Source organism: Rhincodon typus, chromosome 32, assembly GCF_021869965.1.
Source record: "Rhincodon typus isolate 14 chromosome 32, sRhiTyp1.1, whole genome shotgun sequence".
In the NCBI taxonomy this organism is placed as follows: domain Eukaryota; kingdom Metazoa; phylum Chordata; class Chondrichthyes; order Orectolobiformes; family Rhincodontidae; genus Rhincodon; species Rhincodon typus.
Window position 1 is genome coordinate 1270758 of NC_063363.1, and position 21991 is coordinate 1292748.

Genomic DNA, 21991 nt, shown 5'->3' on the forward strand with positions numbered 1-21991 from the left:
AGGCTGTGAGGTGTTGAAAGATAAGGTGTTGTGCCTTGAGTTTGCGTACAGCTTCTTTGAAATACTGTAGCAGGCCATGGATAAGTCAGAGTAGGAGAAAGGAGGAAAATTCAATGGAGTAGTGGCAAGAAACTTGGGCTCGTGCTGTGGCCAGAACATTTGGAGGTGTTCTCCGTACATCCACTCTATGTTTGGTCACCCCAGTGCAGAGGGGATCACATGTAACAGTGAACAAAGTACATTGGATTGAAAACAGTATAAGTAGATTGTTTGACAATAGCAAGAACTGCAGATGCTGGAGTCAGAGTGAATCCAGTGTGCAGCTGAAGGAACACAGCAGGTCAGGCAGCATCAGAGGAACAGGAAAGTTGATGTTTCAGGTTTACATCCTTCATCAGGAGGTTGTTTCACTAGGAAGGACCGACAAGGCCTTTGGATAATAAGAAGGTATGAGGACATGTGTTGCATGAATAGGTGCCATGACAAAAGGGAGATTGTGTTAGGATGACTGAGGAGTGGTCTAGGAGGAAAGTGCTGAAAAGAGAAGCTGTATTTGGTGGTGGAATTACTCTGGAGTCAGAGAAATACAGGAGGATGATGTGTGTAATATGGAGACAGGGAGGTTGGGGAGGAGGTGATGAGGAAGGCCCAATCATCATTCCAGAAGGAAGGGGAATTGGTAAGAGCAGAAATGTGAAAGATGGATTGGACATAATGAAGGTTTCTGTTAACCACATAGTGGGAATTCTCAGCGCAGGTAATGGGCATATCAGAAGTGTTGGTGTGGAGGGTGCAGCATCAGAACAAATGCAACAAATTGAGAAACTAGAAGAATGGAATGGGGTGCAGGACAGAGGGCATGAGAGAATGTACTTGAGTTAGCTGTGGGAATCTGTGGGTTTATAATGAAGATCAGTTGATAACCTATCGCCATAATTGGCAACAAAGATGGTGAGAACGGAAAGTGAAGAAGAAGCAATGGACCAGATGGAGATAAGAGGATGAAAACTGGAAACAAAATGAACAAAATTTTTCAGTTCATGCCAAGGGCAGGAGATGTCAGAAACAGATGAGGGAGGGGTCTGAGTAGGACTGCAGTCGTGAATGTTCCATATAACCCAGGAAAGAACAGGCCGACTAGGATCCATACAGCTACCCAGTGCAAAAACCTATTCCAAACAGGGAATATAATACATAGGGTCTGTATTTTAGTTCCAAGTATATCGTACACAATGCCAAAATGAAGTAAAAGTATTTCTTAAAAGAAACTTGTTCCACTTCTTGGCCATTATCACACGTTTAAATGAAATTATGACACCAGCAGATAATAATATTAACGGTTATTTCCTGTTGTTTTTGGGGTTTCCTGAGCAAGTATGTCACATTGTGTTCCCTACAAACCCTGAGCACTCCTGGAATTTCATCTCTCAGAGCATTCCGAATGTGCCGATAACAAATAGTTTAAGAAAGCAGCTCACCACCAACTTCTCAATCCTAGCCCAAAGAGTGACACTAACATCCAGAAAATGAAAAGAAATTAGATTCTCTGTATGAAATAAACATGGTAACTTCATGAAAATGTAACACCTTCCATACTATGTGTTTATCAAAAATGTCGGGTTCAAAATGCAGCCTTTTCTGAGTGAGTTGATGTTACTTGTGATAATGTCTCTGGATTCAGGTAAGGACACGCAGCTAAGATTCCTGTCTTGCTGATTATCCAGCGATTCCTGATGCTGGGGTTTCCACTTACAGATATCAATAACAGAATTAGTTTGTGCTGTGATTCCCCTGCAGTCAACTAGCAGCTATATGACAGATGCCAAGGAGTTAACAGTAGCTTTGGAGTAGATGAAATGGAGGGGAGTGGGATAGTGGGGTGAAGTAGGACAATTAAAAGCACAAAATTTTCAAGTCCAATTTGTTTGGAGAGAATCAAATATCCTCACTTTGCCAGGTGTCATGACATGGTTAGAAGCTTATCCATGGCTCCTCGTGTTGGTTACCAGCTGCTTGCATCCCAGCCACATATGGAGAGATACAAAAGTCTCTTATCTACTGTGCTGCAGACACCAACAACTCATTTCCCAGTCACCTTCCAGCTACCACAGGAAACAGCTTAAAAACCACAGTTTCTCAGAGAAAGAGGACAAGGCTTTATGTCTACAACACTGTGCTGCAGAGAGTTGAAAACAGGCAGCGATGATAGAATAATCTAGCAAGGTTCCTGTCAACCGCTTCCTGTTGGCTGTTCGTTTCCTCTACCACTCTTGTTCTTAGATCATTTACAACTTCGAAATGCGCATTGTTTTATACTGTGTAATGTATTAGAGGAGATACATCACCTTCAGAATAACTTATCCATTTAAAAATTCCAGAAAATATTGAAAATCAGTTTTTTAATGTCTCCAATAAGAGTCCCTTCGACCTATTAGCAGTTTGAAGAGGAGATCTTCACACATACCTCAGGCTAAATTCAGGACTATTTTTATTTTATGATTTTAATGCAAGATCAATATCAGTCTTGGTGTGATAAACCCTACAAGGGCCTTGAGAATCACTAATTAATCTCCTTATGGACCTTGTTGAGTACGAGTTCCCATGGTAATGGGCAATGGTCTGCCCAGCTGGAACTCATCACCTGAAAAATGATGTCATCAGAGGGTCTTTGAAAAGGGCCTGGGTTCAAGTCCCACCTGCTCCAGAGGTGTGTAATAATGTCTCTGAACAGGTTGATTAGAAAAAAAAAAAAAAAGTTACACAAAAAATAAAGGTATCTGTTAACAGTCTCTATGGTGCTGTGGGTCAGCACATTCGGCTGTTAACCAGACAGCTGGAGGCTTGAGACCACCTAGGGACACAGTCTACCTTACTTTAGAGGCCCTCCTGTGGTGCAGTGATACTGTCCCTACTCCTGGACCAGGAGGCCCAGGTTCAAGTGCAACCTGTTCCAGAGGTGTGTAATAACATCTCTGAACAGGTTGATTAGAGAATTAGGTTAAATAAAACTTTTTAAAAAAAATTTTAAAGGAGACCCATGCCCTTAATAGCTTTGCTTGTAAATATTCATTGGCTATTTGGGTGATTACTGGTGGTAGTTAGAAGGAGAAAAAAAAATGTCATGGTGAATTTGGTGGCAATCTGAGATGAAGAAGAAGGAGAAGGAGAAGAGCATTTTTGGTGCAGCAGAAGTGTCCCTGCCTCTGAATCAGGTGCAGTGATTGTAACAAAGTCAGTCAGCTGGACATTATACAATGAGTTTTCTGATAAGGGCTGTTAATCTGGCCCAATCAGGGAGCCGTGACTGACATATTAAAAAATGGGCATGTCAGAGATGCTGACACTTTGAATGAGGCAGTACTAAAGATGAGGACTGTTCAAGTGGAACGAAAGGGTGACTTGGTGATGGATTCCTGACTCTGGGGTTACTTCACTGAGATGCCTGGGTTCAAGTCTCACTTGTTCCAGAGGTATGTAATAATATTTCTGTATAGATTAATCAGAAAATATATAATAAAGCAGACCTTTGGAGACCCAGGGTTCAAGTCCTACCTGTTCCAGAAGTGCAGAATAACATCTCTGAACAGGCTGACTTCTTTTTAAAAAAAAAAAAAAAGTAGACCCATAGTGATGATAGTGGTTAGTAGTTTTAAAAAAAAAAAATCAAAAAGGCAAGTCACTCATCTGTGAATATAAAATGTTTTATCTGCCCATCCAATTCTATATTGATTTTTGTTCCTTCCCTTTTTCCCTACCTCTCCTCACTTTTGGTGGTTTGCATTATCCTTAACAGGGCTTTGCATGTAAATATTTAATTGGTTACATGAGTGATTACTGGTGATGGTTAATAGAATCATAACTTTACAGTACAGAAGGAGGCTATTTGACCCATCCTGTCTGAACTAGCTCCTGAAAGAGCTACGCAGCCAGTTCCACACTCTAGCCCTATCTCCGTAACCCTCCAACTTTATCACTTTCAAATATATATCTAGCTCTCTTTTGAAATCTCCCATGGAATCCACCTCCACCACTCTCCCAGGCAGTGCATTCCAAATCCTAACAACTGAGTAGTTTCTCCTCATCTTACTCCTGGCTCTCTTGTTGACAATCTGGAAATTGTGAACCCCTAGTTACTGACATACCAACCAGTAGAAACAGAATATCCCTCTTTACCCTTGTTATCCTTGGAGCAGAGAAGATTAAGCTTAATTTCTCAACCTTTCCTTGTGCGCAATTTTGGTCTCCTTTTCTGAGGAAGGATGCTATTGTTCTTGAGGGAGAGCAGCGAAGGTTTACCAGGCTGATTCCGGGGATGGGGAGTCTTACATATGTGGAGAGATTGACTAGGTTAGGATTGTTTTCACTGGAGTTCAGACAAATGAGGGGGGTTCTCATAGAGACTTATAAAATTCTAACAGGACTGGACAGGATAGATGCAGGGAGGATGTTCCTGATGGTGGGTGTGTCCAGAACCAGGGGTCACAGTCTGAGGATTCAGGGTAGATGGAGATGAGGAACGATTTCTTCACCCAAATAGTGGTGAGCCTGTGGAATTCATTACCAAAGGAAGTAGTTGATGCCAAGATATTGAATGTATTCAACAGGCGACTAGATATGGCACTTGGGGCAAATGGGATCAAAGGTTATGGGGAGAAAGAAGGATTAGGCTATTGAGTTGGATGATCAGCCGTGATGAATGGCGGAGCAGGCTTGAAGGGCCGAATGGCGGCCTCCTGCTCCTATCCTCTGTTTCTATGCCTCTGGATCATCTTCATTTTCAGCTCAAAAATAATGTGATATTGAAACAAGCACCTGAATTACAATAAAAAGCTGCTCAAAAATCAGGTAGAACAACCTTAAATTATGAATGCAACCGCTTTCTGTGCATTCTGTTACCACTTAGTGAACACAACCCTTTTTTTAAAAAAAAAACTGGTTGTTGACTGGGTGAAAAGGTTTTCCAGCCAATGAAAATATAGAAGACACAGACTGACATGATCATAACTGCATCATGATCATGCAGAAAAACATAGTTCTCCTCCATACTAATAAATAGATTAAACTAGAAAAATTGAACCAATCTTTGTACCCCTTGAACCTCACGCAGAATTGGAGACGGTCACAGAAAGGAGCAAGAGACTGAGGCATTCAGAATTTTCTCTTACAAATGTTTTTTAACAGACCTGTGAGATCAACTACAGGGGAAGAATTGTGAAGCACAAAATATTAATAGCTTTAAGAAAAGGTGAGGGGCATTCCTCACAGTTAAAACAATTGAATACTATGCTGCGAAGGAAGATAAATAGTAAAAGAATTTGTATTATATAATGTTGATAAACTCAAGATATTCCAAATCATTTTACAACAAATTAAATATTTTGAAGTATTATGTGATGTGTTTTGATGGTGTAGGTAAAGGGAGAAATACTGGTCAGAACATTGGAAGAACTCTCTTGCCGGTCTTCAAATACACCATCTTTCACATCTCTCTGAACAGACAAACTAGGTTGTGGTTTAACACCCACTTCAAAAGACAGCACCACTGAAATTGCGGCATTCCCTCTGCACCCATTATTTTAGATTGAGATTTCATTGCTGGAGCAGTGTTTGTTGGACTCCAACCCTCTGACTCAGCTAACACTGAGTAAAGCTGACATTTTGAAAATGGGCTTATCCAGTAAAACAAGACAGCCCAACTGGAGTTTCCCATTCCTAACAATTCAGATCTTTCACGGTGAAGTTGCAGAAATGGTGTCAAATTTCAGAAGTAGCAAAACATCAATACAGTTTTATACATACAATTATAATGGATCAAAATGTAACAGCATCTATATAACAAGAACGTAAGCCTCACTTGAAGACAAATGAACAAATATATTATCTGACACAGAATTGATGAAAGAGTTCAAAGGTCAGAAATTAGATCTTTAATGTATTCAAACAAAGTGGACAGAGAAGCAGCTCACTTCCTGCTGTTGCAGTTAAATCAGCTCTCTCAAGTTTCCATTTAATGATTAGCAGAGGAATTCAATACTTTTTAATTAATTTTAAAGAGATCTGAGATTAAATGGAAAATCTCATCAAATTCTCCCTGTGACATGGTAAAGGAACACCAGGTTATTCCAGACAACAAGGTGCAGGGCTGGATGAACACAGCAGGCCAAGCAGCATCATAGGAGCAGATTCCAATTGATCCAAATTCACACACATGCAGCAGAGCTAACTTCATTTCTGCATTGCTCCAAGTAAGGATGTTAATTGCCTTACTGCAATCAGCAGTGCCATCAGCAAAGCTTAAAGTAACACCAGACACCATTTCCGTTTCTGTAAGCTGCATAGTAGAATTTGAAAAGATAAACAGGACCGCAAAACATTTACATAAATTCTAGTTAATCCGAGATCTTGCCTCCTGCTGCAAAGCATGCAAAAGTTACAGGTACACTGTTTTGAGAACTGGAGCCAATTCAATACACTGACAGGTTTACCAGATGCTGAAAGGAATAGGTTGTATCCCAGTTGACAGTTCGTTTCAAATAAATAGGTCAGTCACAATTTTGACTGTTGTAAGGTTAAATATTTTGGTTTGAGGTCAGGAGGTGATTTCCTTTGCAGGGTACAGTTGGCAGCTGAGCACACTGCCAGTTGTATGATGGATGCTGATTTGTCAAAATCTTCCAGGTGAGAACTGCAAATGGACCTGATTGAAGCAGACATCATCACTTACAGGGGTGAGCTGTTGAAGGGAGTGCAGAGTCAGTGTGATCTGATGGACTCATTCTGATCATAGAGCAGAGACGTGTGCGATGTTCGGAGAGGAATTTCCCTGACTTTCTTTCCTCGGACTGGTCGTTTTTTTTTTTTTTGTTTTTTTTTTTAATCTAGATTTGTTTTACCTCCCTCGATCATATGGCTTTTGGGTGAGGTGGAGGTTGTATTGCGATACACAATTGATCAATATTGTATTGGGCAGGCTGGAATGGACCAGAGTACTTTCTCACATCCATCTTTGTTCATAACATATTATAGACCCAAGTAACATTTAGATGGTTGCACTAGGAGATGATAATTAATGGATAGATGTGAACAATATTGATGGGGAGTTGAGCAAATAAATCAGTACAAAATCTCCATTACATTTTTTTTTTAATTTCCACAATGATGAATTTGCAGATAAGACGGTTATAGAGAAATAGCTCCATACCATGTGATTAATAAGCCTTTCCGTATAACGTCAATAGAAGGGGTGACCGATGAGTCTTCACATACAGACCAGCCACTCTGTTAACATCTGTGTGGGAATTACTATCTATATCCAGTTCCCAGCACCAAGCATGAATGTCATCTATGTTGAAAGAGCCACACTAAACAGTAAAGTTTCAAATGGCTATGTGCCCTGGAATTCTAAACCCTTTTCCTCTTCCTCCATTCACCCATGTGGATTTCCTGATCAAGGTGAATGCCATCAGAGCTGAGGAACATTTTCAGATTTCAAACACCTTCTGTCAAAGTTGTTATATTCCAAACAGTTTAAACGACAGATTGATTGACAGTAAACTTATCTTTGTATGTCAACGATGCCTGACCTCAAACTGAAAAGAGTGCTCTTCACTGCACCAACACAATAAGTGCATTGGCTTCTGCTTTGTACCAGCTGCTACTGCAGGCACAGCCTAGGGTCAGCATTAACTTGCTTTTATACCATGGTTTTAAAGTAGAAAAATATCCAGAGAGAATTCACAGGAACATAAATAACTAAAGTTTGACACCAAACCAAAATACAGCCATTGGGATTCATAATTAAAAGCTTGGTCAAAGATGGTGGGGTTAGGAGAATAAGATGTTAAGATAGGAAAGCCATTCAGCCCAATAAATTTGCTCAGACATTCGATGAGATCATGGCTGATCTGATAAATCTAAACTTATTCCCAGCCTTTTGGCTATAATCCTGATCCACTACTAATTAAAAATCTATTTCTGACTTGAATATTTAGTGACCCAGCTTCAACAGTCCTCTCCTGTAAGGAATTTCATAGATTCACCACCTTCTGAGAGGAAAAAAACCCTCGTGTCTTAAATAAGTGTGCCTTATTCTGAGATTATGTCCTCTGGCCCTACACTCTCCCACAAGGGGAGACAACCTTTCTGTATTGAACCTTTCAAGTCCCCTAAGAACAAAGAAATTGCTGGAGAAACCCAGCAGGTCTGGCAGCATCTGTGGGAAGAAAGCAGAGTTTCATGCCAGTGATTCTTCATCAGAACTGTTACTATCTGGGAAAAACTGGTATTTATGCTGAAGCCAAAGTTGGAGGGGAGTGGGAGCTGAGGGTGGAGGAAGAAGTGAGCGGAGGGCAATAATTAGAGACAGAGCCCAGAGACAGATATGGGATAGGTAAACAAGGAGATTATGGAGAGTAGGTCAGGACAGAAGAAAAGTTGAATATGTGGTAAGAGGTAACAGTGAGGAAATGGGTTAGCTGTGCTGAATGCAACCCATATAATGTACTAATGGGCCTAGGAGTACTTGGGAACAGGCAACTGTGTGAAGAGCAACCCATGTCATAATAGGACTGACTGTGGGGTGAGTAAAAAACATGAATGGATGGAATCAGGCCCTGAGTCATGAGACTCAAAATGCTAACTGTGCTTTCTTCCCATAGATGCTGCCTAACCTGTTGAGTTTCTCCAGCAATTTCTGTTTTAGTTTCAGATCTCCAGCATCCGCAGTTCTTGGTTTTATTTAAGTCCCCTAAGAATTTTAAATGTTTCAATAAGGTCACCTCTAATTCTTCAGAACTCTGAGTACAGGCCCAATCTACTCAATCCCTCCTCATAAAACAGTCCCTCCATACCCGGGACCAGACTATTGAACCTTCTCTAGGCTGCATGCAATGCCAGTATATCTTTCCTTAAATATTGTTTATAGTATTCTGGCTATGGTCTGACTAGTGCCTTATGTAGTCTTAGCAAGGCTTTGTATTTTTATACTCCATTTTCTTTAAAGTAAAGGCCAACATTCCATTTGCCTTCCCTATTACTGATTGAACTTGGATGCTAGCTTTTTGTGATTTATGCATGAAGATTCCCAAATCCCTCTGTACTGCAGCTTTCTACAGTCTACCCCCATTTAAATAACATTTAGTTCCTCTATACTTCCTACCAAAAGTGCATAACCTCACATTTTCCCTCATTGTTACTCCATCTGCCAAGTGGTTGCCCACTTGCTTAACTTGTCGATATCCCTCTGCACACACTGAGTCATCCTCACCACTTATCTTCCCACCTATTTTTGTATCTTTTGCAATACCATAGAAGATCATAGAATCCTTAGTGTGGAAGCAGGCCATTCACCCCATTGAGTCAGCACCAACTCTCCGAAGAGCATCCCATCCAGACCCACATGCTTATCCTATCCCCGAAACCCTGAATTTCCTATGGCTAACTCACCTAGCCTGCACATCCCTGGACACTATGGGCAATTTAGCATGGCTAATCTGCCTAACCTGCACACCTTTGGATTGTGGGAGGAAACCGGAGCACCCAGAGAAAACCCACTCAGACACGGGAAGAACGTACAAATTCCACAGTCACCTGAGGGTAGAATCAAACCCATGTCCCTGATGCTGTGAGGCAGCAGTGCTAACCACTGAGCCACTGTGCTGCCCCCATATTGGCTATTATAATTCATTTCCCTCATCCAACTCATTAATATGTATTGCAAATAACTGATCCCTGTGGCACTCCACTAGTTACAGGTTGCCACCCCAAAGAAACACACTTATCCCAACTTTCTGATCTATTAGTTAGCTAATCCTCTATCTATGCTAAGATATTATCCTCCACACCATGGAATATTAACTTATTTAAATAGCCTAATATGTGGTACCCTACCAAAAGCCTTCTGAAAATCCAAGTATCTTCCATCCAATATTTCCCCTTCTCTTCCTTTTAATATACTTAAAGAAGCTCTTGCTGCCCATCTTGATATTGCTTGCAAGCTTACCCTTAAAGTTGATCTTCTCCCTCTATTATTATTATTAGTTTGGTCATCTTTGTTGGTTTTCAGAATTTTCCCGATCCTCTGGCTTACATTTGCCACACTGTATATGTTTTCTTTCCTTTTGATGCTATCCTTAGCTTCCCCGGTTAATCACCTTTCTAGAAACCTTTCTCACGGAATATATCATTACCTCAGCCTTGAACTATTTTCTTAAATGTCTGTCAACACTTTTCCAACTAGCTTTGCCTCAGTCCTCTGTAATTACCCTTATTGCAAACTTGTTTCTGATCCAAGTTCCCACCCCTAAAATGGAATGCTAAATTCTACCATGTTATGGTTTGTTACAGATCTGAGTGTAGAAACACTGGGGGATTTAAGTGAAATATAAAGGGGCGAGTCTATGAAGAGGTAGAAGCTGACAATGAGAATTTTAAAATTGCTGCCAAACGTGACTGAACTTTGGTCAACAAACACAATGATGATGAGTGAACGGGCCTCAGCCTGATTTGAAATAAGGTTAGCAGAATTTTGGATGAGCTCACATTTTTGGCCAAACATAGAGAAAGAGTTAGGACAGCATTGGAATCTCATTGTAAGAAGAATTGTGGGCCAAACCACCTGACTAGCTTTCTGTGACATACTCTCAGTACAGCAATGTACCAGTAATCAGTACAACACAGAAAAGGTAAAGGACACAGTCAGAAAGCTCACCTCCAATGCTCTCATTGCTTTTCACACACTCTAACCTAGAGATCCAGATAATGTTCTGGGGATCCATGTTTGAATCCTGCCATGAATTGAATAAAAAAGATCTGAATTAAGAATCTAATGATGACCATGAATCCATTGCTGATTGTCAGAAAAATCCATCTGGTTCATTAATGTGAAAGAAACCGCCATCCTTACCTGGTCTGGCTTACAGGTGACTCTAGATCCACAGCAATGTGGTTGACTCTTAACTGCCCTCTGGGCAATTATGGAGGGGCAATAAATGCTGGCCTGGCCAGTGACACCTTCATCCCACGAATGAATACCAAAAAAAAAACTCACCTTCTCCAATAACCTTGCCTTTTCTTCTGCTTCCAGTTGCATGTGAGCTTCGATCAGGCGTTGTTTAGATTCTGGTTAGAAATAAAAGATTGACAAGACATTCATTATCATTAAAGCTTAGTCATTTCAAAGCTTTATATAAAGAATTACTATGAAATACAATGACCATAAGGCATAAGAACAGAAGTTGGCTATTCAGTCCATCGAGTCTGCTCAGGTATTCACTGTGATTGTGGCTGATCTAATAATCCTCAATACCACTTTCTTGACTTACCCCATAATCTTTGATTCTCTTACCTTCCCTTGATTAAAAATCTGTTCATCTCAGCCATGAATACAATTACCTAGCCAGCTCTACAGCTTATGCAGTAAAAAATTCCATAGATTCACCCTCACAGAACAAATTCCTCCTCATCTCTGTCCTAGCTGGGTGATACCTTACTCTAAGAAGGGGAGAAAGGAGAACAAACTCTCCACTTCTACTCTATCAAATCTCCTAAGAATTTTGCTTCAATAAAGTCACCTCTCGTTATTATAAACTTCCATGAGTACAAGCCCAAACTATTCAATTTCTCCTCATAAGAAAATCTTTCTAAACCCAGGATCAATCCAATGAACCTTCTCTGGACTGCCCCCAATGCTAGTACAGGGGCTCCACAATTTACAAACATCCAAGTTACAAACGCTTGTACTTACAAATACATGCACGGCTTTAAAATTTAAAGACCCGAAATACAAACATTTCTTGTAGTTACAAACGGCTGCTTTCCACTGTCCTGAATGTGCTCCAACTTGTGAACAAACGGATTCTGGAGTGAAACCCGTCCACAACCCAAGGCTGCTGTGTATCATTCCTCAGATAAGCGGATCAAAACATTTTACAATATTCTAGATATGATCTAACTCGTGCCTTGTATAGTTCTATATCCCATTTCTTTTGAAGTAAACAGCGACATTCCATTTGCTTTTGCTATTACCTGCTGAACCTGAATGCCAGCTTTCTTTGATTTATGCATGAGGACACCCAAATCCCTCCACACTGTAGCTTTCTGCAGTCATTTTCATTTAAATCATTGAACCATAAAATCCCTATGGTGTGGGAGCGGGCCATTTGGCCATTTGGCCCATTAACCCTCCGAAGAGCATCCCAACCAGACCTACCCTATCCCTGCAACCCTGCATTTCCCATGGCTAATCCACCTTGTCTGCACATCCCAGGACACATTGGATAATTTATCATGGCCAATTCACCTAACCTACACATCTTTGGACTGTGGGAGGAAACCAGAGCACCTGGAGGAAATCCACACAGACACAGGGAGAATGCGCAAACTCAATACAGACAGTCACTCAAGGCTGAAATCAAACCTGAGTACCTGATGCTGGGAGGCAGCAGTACTAACCATTGAGCCACCATACTGCCCAATATTCAGCTCCTCTATTCTTTCTGCCAAAATACATAACATCACATGTTCTCATGTCATATTCCATTCACTTAATCTATCTACATATCCCTCTGCAGAGTCTGTGTCATCTCTCCACTTGCTGTCTCACCTATTTTGTACCGTCTGCAAACTCGGCTACAGTACATTCACTTTCCTCATCAAAGATATTAATATATATTGTAAATCATTGTGGATCCAGCATTGATCCCCGTGGCATTCCACGAGTTACAAATTGCCATCCTGAAGATGCCACTCTTATTCCAATTCTCAGGTGTCTAATAGTTAACCTATCCTCTATCCACACTAATATACTCCACCCAACACCATTGAATCTTGTCTTATTAAGTAGCAAAACATGTTAGACTTGAGCAAATGTCTTCTAAAAGTCTGAATACATTACATTCTTGGTACCCCATTATCTATTCTATTTTTCACATCTTCAAAAGAGTTCTAATAAATTTGTTAGGGATGATTTCCCTTCACAACACCATGCTGTCTCTGTTTTTTGTATTTCTAAATGCTCTGCTATCACAAGCTTTGTAATAGGCTCTAACGTTTTCCCAATAATGGAAATGAAGCTAACTGGCATATACTTGCCTGTTTGTTGTCTCTTCCTTTTTTGAATAAGGGTGCTATATTTTTATTTTATTCACTTGTGGGACATGGGCATCACCAGCTGGCCAGCATTTATTTCCTGTCCTTAACTGCCCTCAAGAAGCTGGTGGTGAGCTGCGTTCTTGAACTGCTGCAGTCCATGTGCTATGGGTTGACCCACAATACCATTAAGGAGTGAATTCCAGGATATGGACCCAGTGACACTGAAGGAACAGTGATATATTTCCAAGTCGTGATGGTGAATGGCTTGGAGGGGAACATGCAGGTGTTGGCATTCCCATGTATCTGCTGCCCTTGTCCTTCTGGATGGACACGGTCTTACATTTGGAGGGTGCTGTATGAGGATCATTGGTAAATTTCTGCAGTGTATCTGCAGATAGTACAGATTACTGCTACTGAGCATAAGAAATGGAGGAAGTGGATGCTCGCAGTTGGTTTGTCCTGGATGGTGTCAAGCTTCTTGAGAGCTATAATTTTGTTAATTAGAACATAGGCTGCTTCAGCATCTGAGGAGTCACGCATGGTGCTGAACATTGTACAATCATCGGCGAACATCCCTACTTCTGACCTTATGATGAAGGAAGGGTCATTGAAGCACTGAAGTTAGTTGGGTCTAGGACACTACCCTGAGGAACTCCTGCAGAGATGTCTTGGGGCTGAGATGACTGACCTCTAACAACCATGACCATCTTCCAATGCGTCAAGTATGGCTCCAACCAAAGTTGCCCCCTAATACCTACTGCCAAACACGGTTAAATGTGGCCTTGATGTCAAGTGCTGTCACATTCACCTCACATCTGGAATTCAGCTCTTTTTTTTCGTAATGAACCAAGGCTGTAATGAGGTCAGGAGCAGAGTGACCCAAACAGGGCATCACTGAGTAGGTAATTGCTGGGCAGTGCTGCCTGATAGCTCTGTTGATGATACCTTCCATCACTTTACTGAAGATTGAGAATAGACTGGTGGGGTGGTAATTGGCCAGGTTGGATTTGTCCTGCGTTTTTGTGTACAATACATAACTGGGCAATTTTCCACAATGTCGTGTAGATGCCAGTGTTGTAACTAACTGGAAGAGCTTGGCTAGAGGAGCAGCGAGTTCTGGAGCAGACATTTTCAGTACTATTACTGGAATGTTGTCAGGTCCCATATCCTTTGCAGTACCCAGTGCCTCCTACCATTTCTTGATATCGCGTGGTGTAAATCGAATTGGCTGAAGACTGGTAGCTGTAATGGTGGGGACCACTAGAAGAGACCGAGATGGATCATCCACTCGGCACTTCTGGCTGAAGATTGCTTCAAATGCTTCAGCTTTCTCTTTTGCACTGATGTGCTGGGCTCTTCCATCATTGAGGATGGGGATATTTGTGGAACCTCCTCCTTCAGTGAGTTGTTTAATTGTCCGCTACCATTCACGGCTGGATAAGGCAGAGTTTAGATCTGATCCATTAGCTTGGGGATCACTTAGTTCCGTCTACACTTGCTGCTTTCGCTGTTTGGTGTGCAAGTGGTCCTGTTTGGTGGCTTCACCAGGTTGACACCTTATCTTCAGGTATGCCTGGTGCTGCTCCTGGCATGCCCTCCTGCACTCTCCATTGAATCAGGATCGATCCCCTGGCTTGATGGTAATGGTTGAGTGGGGGATATGCCAGACCATGAGGTTACAGATTGTGCCAGAGTCCAATTCTGCTGCTGTTGATGTCCCACAGCGTCTCTTACATGCCTAGTCTTGAGTTGCTAGATTGGTTCAAAGTCTGTCCCATTTAATGCGACGATAGTGCCACACAACATGATGGAAGGTATTCCCAATATAAAAGCAGAACTTTGTCTCCACACGGATCTTGGCAGTTTTGCAATCCTCTGAAGATGGCAACTTTTTCACGCAGCGAGTGGTGTATGTATAGAACAAGCTGCCAGAGGAGGTGGTAGAGGCTGGTACAATTACAACTTTTAAAAGGATCTGGAGGGGTATATGAATAGGAAGGGTTTAGAGGGATATGGGCCAAATGTTGGCAAATGGGACTAGGTCAGTTTAGGATATCTGGTTGACATGGACATATTGGACCAAAGGGTCTGTTTCTGTGCTGTACATCTCTATGACTCTATGACTCTTAGGATTCTTGGAAGATTACCTCCAGAACATCTATTATCTTTGTAGCTACTTCTTTTACTCTTCTCTGATGTGTTCCGTCAGGCTCAGGGGACTTATTGGCTTTTAGCCCTTTTGGTTCCCCAAGCGCTTTTTTTTCTCTAGTGATGGCTATTTTATTTATTTACTCTCCCCTTTTGCCCTTGATTATTTAATATTTTTGGAATGCTATTGGTGACTTCTATCACAAAACATTATTCAATTCCTTTGCCATTCCCTGGTTCCCCATTATTATTTCCCCATCTTCATTCTCTTTGGCTTTGCTCATCTTTTTTATGTATTTACAGAGGCTCTTGCGGTTGCTTTGCATAATTACCCTCAAAGTATATTTTCTCATTCTTTTTAATTTTCTTGTTCGTCTTATGTTGATTTTTTAAAATAATTTTCTCAATACTCTAAATTACATTGAATATTATTTCTTTCAATTTGTTGTTGTTCTTAATTTCCTTGGTTAACCAAGGTTGGCTTACCCCCTTCCTAGAATCCATCATTCTCACTGAGATATATCTTTCTCACTGAGATATATCTTTGTTGTGAGTCATGAACTATTTTCTTAAATGTCAGCCATTGTATAACAAACAATGAAAAAATAGCGTATATTTTTTACACAGCAAGATCAATTTGTAAATAAAATTAATAAATAGTTAATGCTTTGGCGGTGTTAAATGGAGAAAATAATGTTGCCCTGACACCAGAACCAAGAAACCAGAAGAATTCCTTCACTTCTTCAAATAGCTCCAGCTAAAATATCAGGACTAGAGCTGGTTTAGCATCTTACAAGAATAGCTCCAAATAGCTTCATCATTAATACAGTGTGCCAGCCATACCTTCCTAGGTAGCATCTTGCCTCTGAGACAAAAAGTTATAAGTTCAACTCTTGCTGCAGAGCTTCATCACAATTCCTAAGTTAACATTCCAAAGCAAAACAGAGGGAGCGTTATACAGTAATAAATGGTCTCTCTCAAATGAGATATTTAACCAAGGCTCTATCTACCTACTTGGGAGATCCCATGATATTATTTCAAAGAAAAGCAGGAGGTTAGATCCCACGTTCATCATGAATTAGCATCACAAAAAAAAACAATTATCACATTGCTGTTTGTGGGAGCTTGCTGTGCGCAAATTTCCTGTCATATTTCCTACATTACAAAATTGACTACATTTCAAAAGTACTTAATTGTCTGTAAAGTGCCTACGGGGTTCCTGCAATTGTGAAAAGTGCTCCATGGATGTAAGTCTTTCTTTTTACAGCAGCACTGGAGTGTGTAGTTCATCTCCTACTATTCCTTCAGCAGCACTGAGTTTGTATAAAATCTCATGACCTGCATTGAGGTTTGAATCCACAATATCCAAATCCAGAAGCAGCAGTGCCATCAACTGATCCAAGCTGACAATGCAGCGAGTTACAGCACAGTCTCACAATTAACAGTGATGCAGAAGTCTGCATGTACAATCTGCCACAATGCTTAGTTTTTGATCTAAATCACATCATACTACAGTTCTGTGCAGCAACAGGTTGCATTTATACAACAAGTTTAACATAATAAAATGTCCTAAGGTGCATCAGTCAAAAATAATAGAGTCCAGGAGGAAATATTAGGACAGGTGACTAAAAGCCTGGTCAGAGAAGGTTCTGGGGAGGAATTTAAAAGGTTGAGGGGAAGATAAATTAGTGCTCTGACTGCTGAAGGCATGGCCACTAACACTGAGGTATAAAACATGGGAGACCAAGAGGAACTTAGAGCTCTGAGGAGGTTACAGGGATTGGTGTTGAAGTCCAAGAAAAGATTTGAACATGATGATGAAATTCTTTAAAACTCAAGCTGCTGAACTAGGAATGAATGTAGGTCAATGGATGCAGGAGCAAATAGCAGCACGAGGCACACCTGAAGACAAGATGTCAGCCTGGCGAAGACACCAAACAGCATATGCTAAGTGATTCTGCAACCAACAGATCAGATCTAAGCTCTGCAGTCCTGCCACATTCAGTCGTGAATGGTGGTGGACAATTAAACAACTCACTGGAGGAGGAGGAGGAGGCTCCACAAATATCCCCATCTTCAATGATGGAAGAGCCCAGCACATCAGCGCAAAAGATAAGGCTGAAGCTTTTGCAGCAATCTTCAGCCAGAAGTGCCAAGTGGATGATCCATCTCAGCCTCCTCCAGTGGTCCACAGCATTACAGATACCAGTCTTCAACCAATTCGATTCACTCCACGTGATATCAAGAAATGGTAGGAGGCACTGGATACTGCAAAGGCTACGGGCCCTGACAACATCCCAGCAATAGTACTGAAGACTTGTGCCCCAGAACTTGCCGCTCCCCTAGCCAGGCTGTTCCAGTACAGTTACAACACTGGTATCTACCCGACAATGTGGAAAATTGCCCAAGTATGTCCTGTACATAAAAAGCAGGATAAATCCAAACCGGCCAATTACCGCCCCATCAGTCTGCTCTCAATCATCAATAAAGTGATGGAAGGTGTCAGTAACAGTGCACCTGCTCAGCAATAACCTGCTCAGTGACGCCCAGTTTGGGTTCCACCAGGGCCACGCAGCTCCTGACCTCATTACAGCCTTGGTTCATACATGGACAGAAGAGCTGAATTCCAGAGGTTAGGTGAGAGAACCAGCCATTAACATCAAGGCTGCATTCGACAAAGTGTGGCATCAAGGAGCCCTATCAAAACTGGAATCAATGGGTATCAGGGGCAAACGCTCCGGTGGTTTGAATCACACATAACATAAAGGAAGATGGTCGTGGTGTTGCAGGTCAGTCGTCTCAGCTCCAGGTCAACTTTGCAGGAGTTCCTCAGGGTAGTGTCCTAGGCCCAACCATTTTCAGCTCTTCATCAATGACCTTCCCTCCATCATAAGGTCAGAAGTGGGAACATTTGCCAATAATTGCACAATGTTCATTCACGACTCCTCAGATACTGAAGCAGTCCATTTTCAAATTAAACAAGATTTGGACAATATCCAGGCTTGGGCTGACAAGTGGCAAGTGACATTCGCGCCACACAAATGCCAGGCTATGACCATCACCAATAAGAGACAATCTAACCACCAAGCCTTGACATTCAATGGTGTTACCATCACTGAATCCCGCACAATCAACATCCCGGGGGTTATCACTGATCAGAAACTCAACTGGACTTGCCACATAAACACAGAAGCTACAACAGGCCAGAAGCTAGGAATACGGTGATGAGTAATAGTTCATTGTTAATAGTTCACTGGCCACACAGGTATTTTTCCTGATGGTCAAAATATACAATAAAGTTTTGGCTCAATGGTGTCATTTTTATTGAGTTGCATTCAAGGCTGCATTCGACCTAGTGTGGCATGAAGGAGCCCTGGCAAAACTGGAATCAATGGGTATTGGGGGCAAACGCTCCGGTGGTTGGAGTCATATCTGACACACAGGAAGATGGTTGTGGTTGTGAGAGGTCAATCATCTCAGCTCCAGGACATCTCTGCAGGAGTTCCTCAGGGTAGTGTCCTAGGCCCAACTTTCAGTTGCTTCATCAATGACCTTCCCTCCATCATAAGGTCAGAAGTGGGGATGTTCGCCGATGATTGCACAATGTTCAGCACCATTCGTAACTCCTCAGATACTGAAGCAGTCCATTTTCAAATGCAACAAGAGCTGGACAATATCCAGGCTTGGGCTGACAATTGGCAAGTGACATTCGTGCCACATAAATGCCAGGCAATGACCATCACGAATAAGAGACAATCTAACCACTGCCCCTTGACATTCAATAGTGTTACCATCACTGATGCCCCCACTATCAACATCCTGGGTGTCACCATTGATCAGAAACTCAACTGGACTCACCACATTAACACAGTGGCTACAAGAGCAGGCCAGAAGCTAGGAATACTGCGGCGAGTAACTCACCTCCTGACTCCCCAAAGCCTGTCCACCATCTACAAGGCACAAGTCAGGAGTGTGATGGAATACTCCCCACTTGCCTGGATGAGTGCAGCTCCAACAACACTCAAGGAGCTTGACACCATCCAGGACAAAGCAGCCCCCGCTTGATTGGCACCACATCCACAAACATTCATTCCCTCCACCACCGACGCTCAGTAACAGCAGTGTGTACTATCTACAAGATGCTCTGCAGAAATTCACCAAAGATCCTCAGATAGCACCTTACAAACCCACAACCACTCCCATCTAGAAGGACAAGGGCAGCAGATATATGGGAACACCACCACTCCAAATTTCCCTCCAAGTCAATCACCAACCTGACGTGGAAATGTATCGCCTTTCCTTCACTGGGTCAAAATCCTGGAATTCCCTCCCTAATAGCATTGTGAGTCAACCCACAGCAGGAGGAATGCAGCGGTTCAAGAAGGCAGCTCATCACCACCTTCTCAAGGGCAACTAAGGATGGATAAGAAATGCTGGCCAGCCAGCGACGTCCACATTCCACAATATGAACAGAAAAAAAAAGTAGGTGATGTGGGGGATATATAAGCACTACTGCTAAAAAGAAACAGGAAATTCAGAGAGTCTGTTCAGTCTAGGGACTGGCAGAAAAAAAGGGACAGTCAGACATGCTGACACTTTGACAGCTAACTCTGAAGACACAGTAGTAAAGTCAAGGACCATTTGTGTGTAAATAAAGGGTGAATTAGTGATGGGATACCAGCCTCTGTGGAGTTATTTCAGATAAGGCTTGAAACACAGAATAACTGAAATACAGATGAAAGTCTTGTAGTTTATTACGCCTGTGTCAGCTCTTTGAAATAGTTTTTCAATTAATCCCACTCCCCTACTCTTTGCACATGTACTATTATTATTCCCCATTCAAGTATTTGTCCAGTTCCATTTTGAAAATTCATATTGAATCTGCTTCCATCATTGTTTCAAGCAGCGAGTTCCAAATTACAACAGCTCGATGTGTAGAAAAGGTTTTATACTATCAGTAATTCTTTTGTCAATCATCTTAAACCACAGTCCTCGAATTACCAACACTTCCACCTCCATCTGTTCATTCCTCAGATGCTGGTTGACTGCTACGATTCTCGTCAGGTGTGCAGTACATCTACCAGTAGCTTGTCACTTCCAAGATGTCATAGAGTCATAGAGCAGTGGTCCAATTTGTCCATGCCAACCAGATATCCCAAATTAATCTAATCCCATTTGCCAGCATTTCGTCCTTGTCCCTCTAAACCCTTCCTATTCATATACACATCCAGATGCCTTTTAAATGTTGTAATTGTATCAGTCTCCACCATTTCTTCTGGCATTCCATATACGCACCAACCTCTGCGTGAAAAAGTTGCCCCTTAGGTCCCTTTTAAATCTTTCCCATCTCACCTTAAACCTATGCTGTCCAGTTTTGGACTCCCCTACTCTGGGGAAAAGACCTTGTCTATTTACTCTATTCATGCCCCTCATGATTTTATAAACCTCTATAAAGGTCATCCCTCAGCCTCTGACGCTCCAGGGAAAATAGCCCCAGCCTATTCAGCCTCTCCCTATAATTCAAACCCTTCAACCTGGCAACATCCTCGTAAATCTTTTCTGAACCCTTTCAAGTTCCACAACATCCTTCCTAATAGCAGGGAGACCAGAATTGAACGCAGATTTCCAAAAGTGGCTTAACCAATGTCCTACACAGCTGCAACATGACCCTCCCAACTCCTATACTCAATGCACTGACTAATAAAGGCAAGCCAACCAAACACCTTCTTCACTATCCTGCCTACCTGTGACTCCACTTTCAAGGAACCATGAACCTGCACTCCAAGGTCTCTTTATTCAGCATCACTCCCTAGGACCTTACCATTAAGTGTACACGTCCTGTCCTGATTTGCCTTTTCAAAATGTAGCACCTCACATTTAGCTAAATTAAACTCCATCTGCCCATCTGATCAAGATCCCTTTGTAACCTGTTTGGGTGATATTGTCTAATTGTCATACTATCCAGGGGAGTCTCATCTTCCTTGCCTCCTTCTCTGTATCTGCTCTATCTGTTTCTGGCTCAGGGACCAATGGTTCACACTCACTCCTGAACCAGAGTGTCTGATCTAAGTAAATACTCAGCTGTACAACGCAGCCTGGTCATGGCAGAAATTATTTACTTAAATATTTGAGAGGGATTGAGGTCCAGGAGAGATAATATGTTAGGCTGGGTGACACAGGAGCTGTAACTTACTGGGGTCTTCCTGGGTTGGTTGACAATGACAACATTGAACTGGAAAAGAAAAAGAAAAGAGTTAGAGCGAGTAGTATTTGCAGGTTGAACGCTCCCTCCCTCAGATAGTGCCCATTGCCCCTGTCCTGTGCCACCAGCTCTGCCCTGGTCAATACCTCCAGGTCACTGGTCATTGGCCCCCATTAGCACCCAATGCCCCTAATCAGTGCCAATGCCCCTTGTCGGTGCCTCCCGTCATTACCCCAATCCATACGATGCCCCCAGTCAGTTCCCAATGCCCCGGTCAGTGCCCAATGTGCCCGGTCAGTGCCCATTGCCCCCGGTCATTGCCCAATGCCCCCAGTCAGTGCCCAATGCCCCCTGGACAGTGCCCATTGCCCCCCGGACAGCCCCCATTGCCCCCGGTCAGTGCCCATGCCCCCGGTCAGTGCCCAATGCCCCCAGTCAGTGCCCAATGCCCACGGTCAGTGCCCAAAGCCCCCTGGAAAGTGCGCATTGCCCCCGGTCAGTGCCCATTGCCCCGGTCAGTGCCCAATGCTGCCGGTCAGTACCCGATGCCCC

General features: G+C 42.3%; 1 protein-coding gene across 1 annotated transcript in view; it reads right to left on the minus strand.

The window, feature by feature from the left end:
- Positions 1–21472, minus strand: part of hoatz (HOATZ cilia and flagella associated protein) — a 53155-nt gene extending 31683 nt beyond the window's left edge. The window contains exons 1-2 of the mRNA XM_048615390.1: positions 21431–21472; positions 11048–11118 (exon numbers count right to left, since the gene is read on the minus strand). Coding sequence (XP_048471347.1) covers positions 11048–11089 — 42 coding nt within the window. The 5' untranslated portion in view covers positions 11090–11118; positions 21431–21472. The remainder of the gene's footprint in view (positions 1–11047; positions 11119–21430) is intronic.
- Positions 21473–21991: the final 519 nt, after the last annotated feature.